Source organism: Linepithema humile, chromosome 3 (genome assembly GCF_040581485.1).
Source record: "Linepithema humile isolate Giens D197 chromosome 3, Lhum_UNIL_v1.0, whole genome shotgun sequence".
NCBI classification, from domain to species: domain Eukaryota; kingdom Metazoa; phylum Arthropoda; class Insecta; order Hymenoptera; family Formicidae; genus Linepithema; species Linepithema humile.
The window spans coordinates 31216891-31230530 of NC_090130.1; the positions used below are offsets into that span (position 1 = coordinate 31216891).

A 13640-nucleotide genomic window follows, 5' to 3' on the forward strand; every position below is an offset into this window, starting at 1 on the left:
AAAAAATGTGTGTAGAAATGACTTTTCTCTATTACCAGCTGCGTTTTTAAAACAAAGAAATAAAGAGGTAAATCGTAAAACGTTCTCGTAAAGGCGTAGACACGTAAGCTTTTGCTTGAAGGGTGCGCAATATTCTCAGAACGAAGAGGCTCTATTAGCCGTGCTTCCAGTTCGCTCGGTGCGAGCGCTCGTAAACATATATTCTTTTCATATCAAAGCATCTTGTATGTCTTTCGCGCTCTTCCGGCCGCGCAGAGTGCACCTTGACACGTTTGTTCCGGGTCGCGCCACCGGTGCTATATCCGCGTATTCGAGCGTCGGGACGACGCTCACCTGTTTCACCTTTGCACCGCGCCTTAATGCGCCCCGCCCGGAGCGGGCGTCGCGCTATCTGGCCTCAGTGAGAATGCGCCGCATAAACATAAACCGCAGCACGACGGCGTCGTGCTGGGTGCGACGGGAAGTCGATGACCCAAAGGGCTCACACCGATGTGCGAGTTAGTAGCGTCAGCGCACCGGTGCACTAGTCAAAAGCTTTCGAGCACCACGCTTCTATATTCCTACACTGCAAGATATATCTCGACTAGATATATTCTTCAAAAAATGTTACTCTTCCATAAATAAATCACGTGCTATGCAAGACTTTCACAGTCTACATTTTGACGCGGTAGATAGTGCAGTACAAACTAAGAAAAATGGTTTACTGTTTCAAACTCGAACCATCAATAAGTTTTAAGTTATAAGTATTATGCCATACGATGATCTATGCGTCCAAAGATCTGGAAACTTGCATATATAAAATCTAAGAATTCACGGTTTCTGACCGTAATATTTATTTACAGTTTAACAACGATGTCAATAAAATAATATAAAAATTCTCATACTAATATTTTAGAATACTTGTATTATAAATCACGTTTGATATTAATACAGCACAATGTATAAAAATTTAAACATAAAAAGTTTTATATGAATTAAATATTACAGAAATTTTATATTCATTTTTCCGTATAAAAAAAAAACTTATTTTTTTATTTTTGCCGCGATATAGAGATGTTTGCATTTATTGAAATAAATCGGTAAAGCCTATTATCAGATTTATCGTTCGTTCCCGAAACTAATCTCCACTTGCTGGAACTTAATTGCGAGGACACATTTGGTCCTTTGGGATGCAGAGAGCGGCTGGTTAAATACCTTTCATTACAACGCTGACCTAATTTCATATACACACTATCATGAGATTGGTTCTGTTCGTTTCATATATATTTTACATTGTTAGCATATAATATAAAACAATAATCTCGCAAATTTAGCATTTGATGGAACAAACCATGTAAATTTAATAAGATAGTTTGTTGAATATTCTGAAATGTTGTTAATATATTCATATCTATTTATATCTCTGTAATATGTTATGTAAATTAATTAAATTAAATATTTAATGAAGTGATTGTGGCATTATACATATGTAAGTTAAATATTGCAATCTTTCATTGCATTAATTAATGTGTTCGATTGTAACACAGTTATCACATATTCTTATTGAGCATCGAATAATAGAAGATTTACATACATAATAAAACATTCTGTCCCAATTATAATCTTGTTCAAAGAAATCAATAGTATTAAATTCTATTTGTCATGTTAATATACCGTCATGCTTTTAAATTAAATTGCACTTTCTATTAAGCGCAATCTTCCTAGACAATGTTAAAGCGATAGCCCAAAAAACGAGCAAATTTGGAGTATAATTACCCGGCCGAGCAGATAAACAGTGGTGATGTAGCCTAATATCACGATGATGAGAAAGAACCATATCGCGCCTCGAGTCCAGAGCTTCGAAATTCCGATCTTTTTCCCCTCAATGATAAAGTATCGCATACCTGCAAAGTTTCGCATAACAAGTATGTACTCAGTTCGGTGAAACGGCAGTTTCACAGAAGCGGCACGCTTATCGGGCGGAACCGAGACTGTCTGAGGCTTCGTCAATTCTGCGATCTAAATTTTCTTTCACGGAAGCACCTCGCGCTACCTCGTAACAATGTAACGTTATTTTCTGTGACCATGCTCTGAAAAATGCTTAGAATGCAGAGAATACCAAGGATGTTTTTTAGAAAGATTCCGCGAGATACTAAAATAATGAAAAACATAATAACGCAATATTCGAAAGTGCGAGATTTTATCTTAAATATTTAGCATATATAATAGAGAATTTTTCTCAACATTAAATAATACAAAATATATGTGGTTTTTTTGCTTTTTTTGAAGAAATACAACTTTTAAAAGAAAAATTCAGGTTACGAAGAAGTAACTATATTTGACGAATTTCTGCGGAACTTGAAACCGTCAAATTTGTTACGAGATGCATCAAGCGAGTTCGAGAAATATTCGCGGCGTACTGCCAATATTGCGGAAAATATCGGAAACGGAAAAGTTTCTGGACGCGTTTCGTGGCAGCCATACTTTATTCGTCTCGCCATGTAACGAACGCGACTGAAAAAAGCAACTCACCCGAAAGGCACACCGCAGCTAATCCCACCGTAACGATCGTGAGTAGCGTTAAGATGAGCAGGTCGGATTGTATATTCCTACGATTCCGCGGATGACTGATCCATATCCTCAGAGATTCCGGCCTGCAGGTAGCCATAAAAATGATAACTACGCGCGCGGCTAGGTATAGCCATTAAGATAAAAGCTGAAAAAAATGCATCCTTGAAGGGTCACGCGCTCGCGGTGAATAAAATACTTGTCGATAAAACGCGCAACACGGGTACTAGAGCTATTATAAAAATTGGATACGCATTGGATGCTCTTATATATTGCTCGAATGCATAAAAATTTGAAAACAAGAAAGATTCAAAAGCAAGCAAAACTAATATCACTTGGAAATGAACATCCCGTGGAAACGGCAAAATTATTTACTGCTTTATTTCCAATAATCGAATTGCAAATTTAAAGTGATGCATTGTACGTATTTCGATGCGTAAATCAGAATACACAGCGTCGCAATTTGTCACGGTTCTCCGAACGGTTTACTCGATACATCATTTCTAAAGTTCAAGTTAACTGCAACCTGATCGGCTCGCAGCAAGAAAACAAATTGCGCAGAAGAAAATAGAGAGAAAAAAATATAACCGAACGATTCATCGCGGAAAAGAGAATAATGGGCGCGGTAGTGGAAAACGAAATAGGAAACGCGTCGGTGTTCGGAGAGATCGAGGTGCATTTCAGGTGCTTGAATTACATCCGGCTTGAAATCGCGTCCCCACTTCCGCGTTAGGCTCCGATAAATGTAATGCTCACCATCGATAACGAGGTGTTTCTACGGCATTGAAGTAGTAGCGGCACAACTCGCAGTAGGTTCGGCACGACTGATTCAGCCATCGTTCTAGGCAGGACAAGTGCACGTAAGCCAGGGTGCCCTTGCACCTGCAAGAGATATGCCGCGTGTATCGCAATACGTTATTACGTGTATCGATGTGACGTGCTCACCGAAACCTTACTTTTTTATTACTTGCGCGGGAAGACAATGGCGAGGAAAAAACGTAAGGCGATTACGCTTCTTTATGGAAATCGGAATTTTTATCTGGGTCGTTTAAAGACGCAGAAGCCCAATGAATTGCGTCTAGACAGCAGCCCGAGATGAGATTGTAGGGGATAAGAGTTAAGTGGCTTCGTTGATTCTTCGGTTGCATATTCGAGTTCGTTCATTTGGCCATTTTAAGCGGACGTAAAATATGTAGCAAGACTCGACTTGGAACGGTATTATGCTCGAAAATATTCACCGAGAAAAAATGATCCTTAATTTCGTTCGAGCATCAGAGAATTTTAATGCAGTCTTTATAAAGCAAATCTAAATTTGTAAGCTTCATAATAATGTTTTTAATAAAGATACAAAATTACCTATTTAGCATTTGACTTGCATTGAATTGGAAAACATAAAATTTCTCTCGAATATCTCTCTGATGAGTCTGTCGAATGAGATTACACGACACAAGCGTATCACTGTGCATTCCATAGAATTTATTCTATAGGAAATGTCAAATTGGTTCATTTGTGTCCACTCGCGTAAACGCGAGCGTCGTCGTCATTACGAAATGCATTCCGCCGCCGTAGAACGTAAGAGAGATGAGTTATACCTGATTCCACATTATTCTTGCCACTTCGGACCAAGTGTCTATGGCTCCGAAGTAACGTTCGGATTAGAAAGGATTTCCGTAAGTTCGAGAATTATGAAGGTAAACGCTCGGGAGATTTGCAGCGGGGCCGGCTCTCTCATTCCGCACGTTCCCACTGTGTTTTCACGTAGTTCTTCGAGCACGAGTTGTATGTCCTTAATCGCCGGGACACGTTTCTCGAACTATTCACTCATTTACACCTTTTCTCGCCGTCTCCCGGTAGCACCGAATGAGAGAGAGAAAGAGAGAAGTTTCCTTCTTATAACGTATCCGCCCCCCTTCTTAGCACGATTCTCCATCTCATAGCCAACGTGAAAATTATGCGACTACGTGAGGTCGATTTTGGTGCTGAGGCGGTGTATACTTCATTCGACGATAAAGTCACGACGTTTCGCTTTGTCAGCCGCGTTAAACGATCACTGTTCGTCGAGTAATCTCGTTATTATAAACAACTCCAGCAACTATCACGACATGCCACGTCTCGTTCGCTCGCCGCGCATCCTTCGTCTATGATATATGCAGCAGTGTGCAAATTAGTTCAAACGAAATAGATTTACAGGAATGAGCGAGTCTAAACTACTACTAACGTGCAATTAGGTGATTCCGAAGACAAGTTTGTACCTTAAAGTCTCATTAAGTGAAATAATATAAATATGATTTAACTAGTAATGTTTAAAATATTCAAACATTAATATAGAAAAATTGAGTAAAATGTGAAAAAATTATTTCTCTTAATAAATAAACAATTTTATACATATTGATAGAATAATTATTATTCTACAATAATATTATAATATATGTACATTTTAACTTCAAATAAAGAAAAGTATCAAACTTCTAGAAGAATAAAAAATTCTGTCAATAGATATTGATGCTATAGTTAAACGTATCAAAGACAAATTAGTATAGACTGCACCTTTAAAGTATTGAAAATAAAAGAAAAATACTCAATAGACAAAAATGTGATGCAAAAAACGCAACGCAACGCACGAATAAAACAATTCTCTTGTACACGATTTACTTGTCCCGCGGCGTTATAAACTTTCCCCTTTGACAGCACAACATGAACGATGATTAGCTCGCATATCCGACGAAACAGTTATCGTCCATTGAAATTTATGCTGTTCTTTCGCGGCGCGATTCGCCGCAATCTATAACTCCCGCGTTATGACATTAGTTTTGCGATTGTTCCAGTTAACAATGCGCGGTATGCAGCAGAATCCAGAATACTCCGTCAGCGTCGAGTGCGATATAAGGAGCGATATTAAACGAGAAATAATTCGCGGGTAGTTGCTGGCAAAGTTGTCGACATGGCTCGGAAAAATTTTACCCAACTTCCGATAATGAAACATTTTAAACAGTTCAACGCTCGTCCGCCACGACCCTATCTGCATATTTAAACATTGTGTACTACAATTTGTAACACACGTAACTTTCATCCTTTAATTAATAATCGTTAAATTACGCTGCAGACTTTGCGAAAAAAGTTTTCGCACATGTAACGCAGAGCGTAACGTGATATGTATGATAAACATATACGTGATAGATAAACGAGATTAATATTTGCATGAGAAGGATTTCCATTTTTCTCGACCAAAGACCGTCGAGGAAAGAAAGCAAGAGTAAGAAAACAGATTTACTTACATGGAGGAAAAGAGGGAGGTAAGATCGAGCGCTTGTACTTACGAATGCGAGGACATGCGTGCATTTGACGACGAGTTTCTCGCAAAACTATGGTTCTACAATAAAGAGCGACTACTCCGCTTCCCGCCGTAAATAATCGGCCGCGTCAAAATTCGCGATAATTCATGCAGCAAATCGTTCGGATTTCTCGACGGATGCGGCGACGTCACCATTCGTCTAATGTTACCGTGGTAATGCGAAAAGAAATGGGTCGCGCGATATAAACGTAACACGTAGTCGGGAATTCTCACGAGGTCCTCGTGAATTGAGTCCCAACGAGCGAAAAGGCGCGGCTCGAATCGTTAAGTTGACGGACAGTGCGAATGTCCGCTACAAAAACGACATTTTACAGAGCGTACACTCTACCGAAGATTTAAATAGAATAATCGCGATAGCTGACGGAAAGTAAACGTGCGCGCGCGAACACGCCTTAAAAACCGAATTGAGAAGCAATCTAATTGGGTCACTTCCTCTTTTTCAAAGCGAGGTTGTGAAAAAGCTCGTCCGTGACTGAGAGAAAGCGGAATTGTGATCAGTTACTGAGAAACATTCATTAGAGTTAATTTTTTACCTCTCAAACTTTGCAAAGCTCAATGACATGTAAACTCAAATAAATGACAGACACCATCAGAGTTTCAAAGTAATGAATCAACGCGAGACATCTTAAACGTCTTTAGCTTTCCAAGTATACCAGCAACTAATCCCCTGTGATACTTCACGGTGATTGGCTGACATGAAATGATCATCACTTAATTGAGCTTTAACGCTAATTAATTAGCGCTTGTCTGCCGGCTGATGCCTGTGCAAAATTAGCATTTGTCGTCTTGCGCGCGGCATACATTGTGATAGATGGGGAAGAATAGGCTGCTGGGAATCAGAACAATCGAATGATTTTCGCCGCCCGCCTTATCACGACCTACATACCCTTATTTCGTAATTAAATTTGTCGCTAATCGACTATACCGATCAACTTTGCTTAAAGTTCCTACTTTAAATATCTTGCAACAGTTGGTAATCAAGCCTCAAATTAATTCGTTTAAAATAAAAGTTATTAAAATTAGTTTGAAATAAAGTTTTTTCTTTATTTATATTGTTGGAACTTTACTGAGAAAATTTTGAACTCGTAAAATTGTTAAATTTTTAACACTATTAATATTTCGACACCGAAACAGTCATTCTAATTATGTCGGTTATAACTATAAACTGTTATAACCATAATTAATTGTTCTCGAGAGATGTAGCATGTGGAGCAAAGTAAAAGTCAATTTTTTCCCCGTGAAATAAAAGGTGGTCCATTTTTCGGTTTTTAAAGCCGAGTGTATAAAAGCCACTATTTTTAGAAGGCATAACATTTTATGTGTACTCCGTATTTTTCACGTATACTTCCGCAGAAAATTTTTTCACCTCACGTATCGCTTAAACGCATCAACAGAAATATCCAAAGCTGAATCCGCAGGATTTAAATATCGCGACGCTTCGCCATTAATACGTAAGCACTTCCCGTTTCGGTGAGCACCACATTTTTCTCGAATCCTATTAAGTATGAAAGATGGGATGTTCGTAAGATGGCGAAATTCTGTCCTAAATCCCGGACCACAGTGCGCGAATGATATATATCGTTTTGCCGTGGCGATAAAGTTTTCGAAATCGTATATATATATATATATATATATATATACATATACATATATACATACATACGCATACATATATACATAGTTGCATGTGTATATTATATATATAAATATATAACTGCTCTTCTGTCTATCGCTGCTTCGGCTATACATGCGTATATTATCGACCTTCTTTCTCGGACTCAAAAATTATACGTAGAGAAACAACAATCATGTTTGCTTATAACCCTACTAGTCATTTTCAACTTATATTAGCATTATTATGCAAATTAAATATATAATAAGCAATACAAAGCAGTTAGAGCCGCAGCTGGATCTCTGTGCTCAATTATTTATTTTACATTAAAACATATAAATATAATCATCAAACGTTTCGGCCATCAAGTTTGACCATCTCCAGTATAACAATTACAAATACAAATTAAAATTGCAACTCGTAGAATGACAGTAGTATATGAATTTCCATTGATTGGCCGTGTTCAGATTAACAATTATTCTCGGGTCTTTCTAACACAGAATGTATGATTTTGGACCTATTCATCTGTACGGCCTATTCATACATTTTGTGTTAGAAAGATCCGAGAATAATTGTTAATCCGAACACGGTCAATCAATGGAAATTCATATACTACTGTCATTCTACAAGTTGCAATTTTAATTTGCATTTGTAATTGTTACACTGAAGATGGCCAAAACGATGGTCGAAACGTTTGATGATTATATTTATGTATATGTTTTAATGTAAAATAAATAATTGAGCACTGAGATCCAGCTGCGGCTCTAATTGCTTTGTATTGCTTATCATATTATAAAATAACAGAACAACCATCAACTCTTATTAATTTATTGTTAATTAAATATATGTTAAATATTCTTTGTGCGCACTGTGCAATAATTAATGGAGAAAAAAATGATTCTCTCTGTATTAAAATTAGAAATAATATTTCTGTGATACGAGATAATTGCAATTTTAAGGTAACTTGGTTGGAGAATCAATAGTAGAATCTCAGTAACGCTATTGCATTAAGTAACTTAATCTAAGCTTATGTCGAAATCCATCCAATTACGGTTCTTAAATTGGCGCTCTACCTCAGGTTATCTCTAAATATATCTGTGAGCTTTCGTTTAAATATCGGATTTAGGCTTATTAATTCATATATATATAAAGTTTTTACTTAGCTTCTAAGAAGGACTAATTATGATGACTTTTTTTTAATTATTAAAATGTTAATTGATTATAGTTAATCAATTGCTACGAAAAACACGCTTATACTGAAAACTAACTTTTTCATAAGTCATTTTAACAATGCTGCAGCGGACGAACTATTATTCGCTCATTCATTTATTATGTATTTTTATTCCTTTCATTATTTGTTTTAAAACGTTTCATCTAAATATATCGTCCAACTGGATTTTCCGAAATTGAGATTTCGCTCGTCCGGGCAGTACTGCGTATGGTCGCCCTGTAATAGAACGAGCGTGCATTTACCTACAAGGGGAAATGAGCGGTTCCTTCGCCGTGTTCGTGTGACATATTCGGCAGACGCTGGACCCGACCGAGATCAGGCTGCGGGTAAGCCGATGCTGTTGTCCAGCGACCCCGGGAGACACTTGCTGCGTGTCGCGGCCATTTAAATTGCAGGGTGAGCCCTCGGGAGCCGTGGCCGGCGGCGGCATCGGCATGCTGCGCTCGTGATCCAAGTTAACTGTGGAACCAGCCAGAGAGAAGGACACACACCGCGCGGTGCATATGTATGATCCACCACGTACTCGCGCTTATTTACACCCTATTCGCTACGCCACGCCGCCCGGCTTTAAGCGTCTATTTTCTATACGGACCGATCGGAAATCTGATAATAGTTCGTACCAGCGGTTGCCAACCGCAAGCTCTCTCCCTCTCTCTCTCGTTGAAACATCTATCCAATTATTATCTCTCACAATTGCGAATTTCGCGAAACAATAGCTGCATGTTACTCGAGAGTAGATTTTTATAATTTCGAGTTAATAAAGAAAACTATTTAAAAAGATAAAAATCTTCTCTCTCTATCTCTGATTAAAGAAAATTAAAGAAAAATAAAATAAAATTACTTAATTAAGAATCTAAATCGTTTTTGTATTCTATAAGAAATAAGATAACTTGCGAATCACTTGTATCGGTGATTCTTTCCAAGTCTGTATTTCTCTTTGAAATAATATGCATTAATATCCTTTACTTCTTCGCATATTTTTTTGGTATCTTTTTTTAATCTTTATTACTTTAATATTTTCAAAAATCTAAAATAGAGTCAATGCTGTTTTGTATGCATTGCTTGACCGATTTAGAGAGAAAGTTGTGTAGAACGCGGTGCATATGCATGAACGATCACGAGAGGAGTTTCTGCATTCATTTATTCACTATTCGGATTTAAATCGAATTTATTTGAAGTTCAACGTGAAATCTGTCGGTAGCTTATTGAATGGTGAAGTTAGCGTTGGCGAACATGTCAATGCATTAACTTCAAAATTCAAATATTGTATTAACGAGATAATCGAAAATTTTATGTAACAAATATTTTATTTTCTATTACATAAAACTAATCAATTTGAATGTTGAATGTTGTTCATATACAAATGATACAACAAGACTCAATAATCGATTAAATCTTACCAAGTTTAATTATATCGAATCAAAAATCTGATGCATTATAAATTGCAATTATATATAATTTCTGTATAATTTTCACACGTTTAATGTTACTAATGTGAGCTAATTACCATTCTCATCAGAGATTATTGTAAATGCTCAATTAGCAGACTAAAATGGCACAATTTATCAAAGAGTTAATCTTATAAATCAATAATATGTCGTTGCTTAGCTTATATTTTATTTACATTTAAATCGACTATTCAGTTTTTATTTTCAATCAAAAGTTAAGTCAAACGGTAAACAATGACACTTTTTCACGCATTAATGTCTGCCATTCAACTACAACTAGCCATCTAAAAGCTAGATACGTCGAATCGAATCTTCAAATTCATAAGAACTTTGTCAAATTTTCGTTCGCAAAAGAGATGCGTTTAATTCTTAAGAATTCCAAGACTCCTCCGAAGATGCCGAGTGAGTGAGAATTTATGTTATACTCAAGTGCTCTAACGAGACGCACTCTTTCTCTCTCTCGAATTCTTTGATACAGAAAGGTAGTCGCTCTCAACTTTTTCTGTGACAATGAGACCGAACTTTAAACGAAGTCGCGGCAATATTCCGGATGAAGAATGCAAGCCGTAGCGATGTCGCAACACGCGGAACCTACCTACTTGCGTTTCCGACATGACAAAAGTTTCCGCCACGATACATAACCGACAATTTCTCTCTGTGAACGTGATGCTGGGTCTTCCAAAGTCCTCCCAATCTCGTAATTCCTGTTGAGTTTTTTTCTGTGTAATGCAACGGCACCAAATGCAAATGAAGAGCTGACCTGGAGGGCCAGCAAAGATAATTTAACCTAACCTAACCAATGGTGCTGACACTTTGAACGCGCGATGGTAATTTGGCTCATTTTCTACAGTCATTTTTCTGTTTTCTCGACCAAGCGCCAAATGAAAATAGCGCTAGATTGATCAGATCATTTTCCAACTTTCTACTTATAGTTTGACCATAAAATCACATTACAAATTTTCTTGCGAGAGAGGAGAGAGAGAGAGAGAGAGAGAATTTTCTTAATAAAAGTTATAAATAAACTTTACTATCTTATTTATCAAAATTGAATAAAACGGAGTTTGCGCTAAATTAAATATTGTCTATGAAGTACAAAGTTTAAGTTTTGCAGATTAGTATTTTTACAGTTTTAACTTGTATCTCCTATAACTGTTTATTTTATATAAGACCGACGTCTTATAGATGCATATAATAATTATTTGCGGTTTATAGAAAGACAAGATGCACATAATACTATTATGCATACTCAGGATTAAATACATTCATCTTGTCTGTAGATAATATGTACGTTAGCAATTATTCGTTCGTACATCGACATATTTGCTTCCGTTAATTAGCTTCTAATAATTAATGCATAGTCAGATCTCCTGTAAGCATATAACACAGTTGCATCTGACATATAGATAGCAAGTATACAAAAGGCACCTATAAACATACAGAACATACTGTATGCTTCATATTAAATCGATACGCTGGAATTTGTTTATAAAAGGCAGTAATAGTATGTTTTGTTTCTGATAATCTTTAGAATCTTGTTTTTCAGCATGTGTAACCGGAAATAAAAAGTGATAGTATCATCTATGAAAACGTTATATATGGATGTATTATTTGAAAGAACGAAAACATTGCTTTGTGAAACGTCGAATGACGTTACGATATTTATATATATTTTCGTGATTTTCCGTTTCTTTATTTCATATTAGAATTTTATATGTAAATTGTAATTATATAGATTTTGAGAAACATTTCGATAAAATTGGTCGTACAATTGACAAAAAAACGTGCAGCGATTAAAACAGCGTTTAAGAACCCTGTGTAACAGAACTTCTATACACGATGCTATCGATGAGAACCTGTGAATTAATCTTCCGAGTCTCACCCTCTATGGATCCCGAAATAATCCTTGTGAATACGTTCTGAGACACATGTCTGGGTCAGTCATGTGCAGAAGGCACATCCACACTGTAACAGAAAGTAGCCCCGTGTGCCACGACTAAAACTAAAGTAACACAACGCAATGAAACATTAGTCCAAAATTGAAAACGGGCTCCCGTCCGTTTGAAGTCAAAGCCGGATTCTTGTTGCTGAACGAGTGAAAATGCATTTCAATCGCAAATAAAAAATTTCCGCGCGCTGGAACGCACTTCAATTTCGCCTTTCGCACGTAAATAGTCAGTCTGTACAGTCTGCTAGTGGCTTTTTATTGGATTTCTCGAAACGAAATTCCTTTGAAAGAAAAAATACAGCTCTGAGATAAACGTCGAGAAACACTGCAATTAATCAAATTTAAAAGCGTGTAGTTATATTACTTAAAATGGCATATAATTTTTTCTGTTATGAACAGGCTACTGGCGTGAAAAAAAATTTATGACGGAATATCTTTTGAGGCACTTATTTATGTGTTTTATAAATGAAGTGTATTTGCTGAATAAAACGGCGACGGAGATTTATTAATGGTAATCCAACTGTGACGTAAATTTTCAAAAAATAAGGGTGTATTGTTCTTACAAGACAGGACAGGCTATAAAATTGCAAGTGATAAACTACGAACGTTTCATAAAAAATATTAATTTCGTAAAAAATATTAATTTTTTCTTTTTATTCTGTTTTCGTCAATATTAAAATATCATATATGTAATCCAAATTTCATATATAAATTATAATTAATATATATAAGAACAAAAATAACACAAATCAAAACTAAAAAGTTAAATTATCACAATATTTTAAATATAATTGATGTATATGTTATAAAAAAGTTTGAACAGCAAAATTAAACTACATTAAAAGCGTATCAACAATATAAAGCTAACCGCAAGAGTTAACCTACTTAAAAAAGAAGATAAATCGAAAAATTTACGTGTTCCTAAAACTTCTGGATACAACGACTTTCCGTTAAAAATTTTACATCGTATAAAACTTTTTTTTTAATATTATACAAATTCGTATGTTAATTTAATTTAGGATATTTTAATTACTTCAACATTTCCGATTATAAACCTAATTATTTGACAGAGCAAAATTAAGCTTAAATAGTCTTTTCAGAGAAATGGAATGGCGCATATTTTGCCTATTTCAGATTGAGATCTGCGGGAAGAATGTCCCGAGACCCTGTGGCCCGTCATAAGATTATGAAGATTAATTAACTACAGAAACTGTGCTGTGCGCCGACGTCACTAAATTGAATCTCAGGCGGGTTCCTGATTTATGGCGCCACTGCATCGAAACTTTTTCCCGCGAAACGCCTGGATTTGCATCGCATTAAGATTCACGGTCTATCATTCACGGAGAAAAAGAACCTGCCGTTTGTACTTAACTTCTTCCAACAGGCGTCCTTCGAGAGCAATCTCCACTTTACTTCCTTTTAATTTCGTCTCGTCGGAAATTCCTGTTTCCCGCGTCAAGAAAAAGTAAAATAAAACGTATAGTGCCAAACATTACGATACTATT

The 13640-nt window shown here is 36.4% G+C and overlaps 2 protein-coding genes and 1 long non-coding RNA gene across 7 annotated transcripts in view; 1 reads left to right on the forward strand and 2 right to left on the reverse strand.

Moving 5' to 3' along the window:
• The window catches only part of LOC105670394 (uncharacterized), a 181398-nt gene that overhangs the window by 155414 nt on the left and 12344 nt on the right, over positions 1 to 13640 (reverse strand). The gene's annotated exons all lie outside the window — the stretch shown is intronic.
• LOC105670393 (defective proboscis extension response 1) overlaps positions 1 to 13640 on the forward strand; it is a 293881-nt gene that overhangs the window by 111065 nt on the left and 169176 nt on the right. The window lies entirely within an intron of this gene.
• On the reverse strand, positions 590 to 11169 carry LOC136998522 (E3 ubiquitin-protein ligase MARCHF2). The gene is made up of 5 exons (XM_067351279.1): positions 10786 to 11169; positions 8985 to 9201; positions 3304 to 3429; positions 2512 to 2633; positions 590 to 1883 (listed from the first exon to the last, which is right to left on the reverse strand). Exons 1-5 carry the CDS (start codon positions 10802 to 10804, stop codon positions 1711 to 1713), a joined length of 657 nt encoding a protein of 218 aa, XP_067207380.1. The 5' UTR covers positions 10805 to 11169; the 3' UTR covers positions 590 to 1710.

Excerpts from the sequence above, each read along its gene's own strand:
- LOC136998522 (XM_067351279.1), bottom strand. Across the intron at positions 2,634-3,303 it reads GAAACACCTCGTTATCGATG|GCCGGAATCTCTGAGGATAT; the intron begins GTGAGCATTACA and ends GGCTACCTGCAG. Across the intron at positions 1,884-2,511 it reads AGCTGCGGTGTGCCTTTCGG|GTATGCGATACTTTATCATT; the intron begins GTGAGTTGCTTT and ends GAAACTTTGCAG.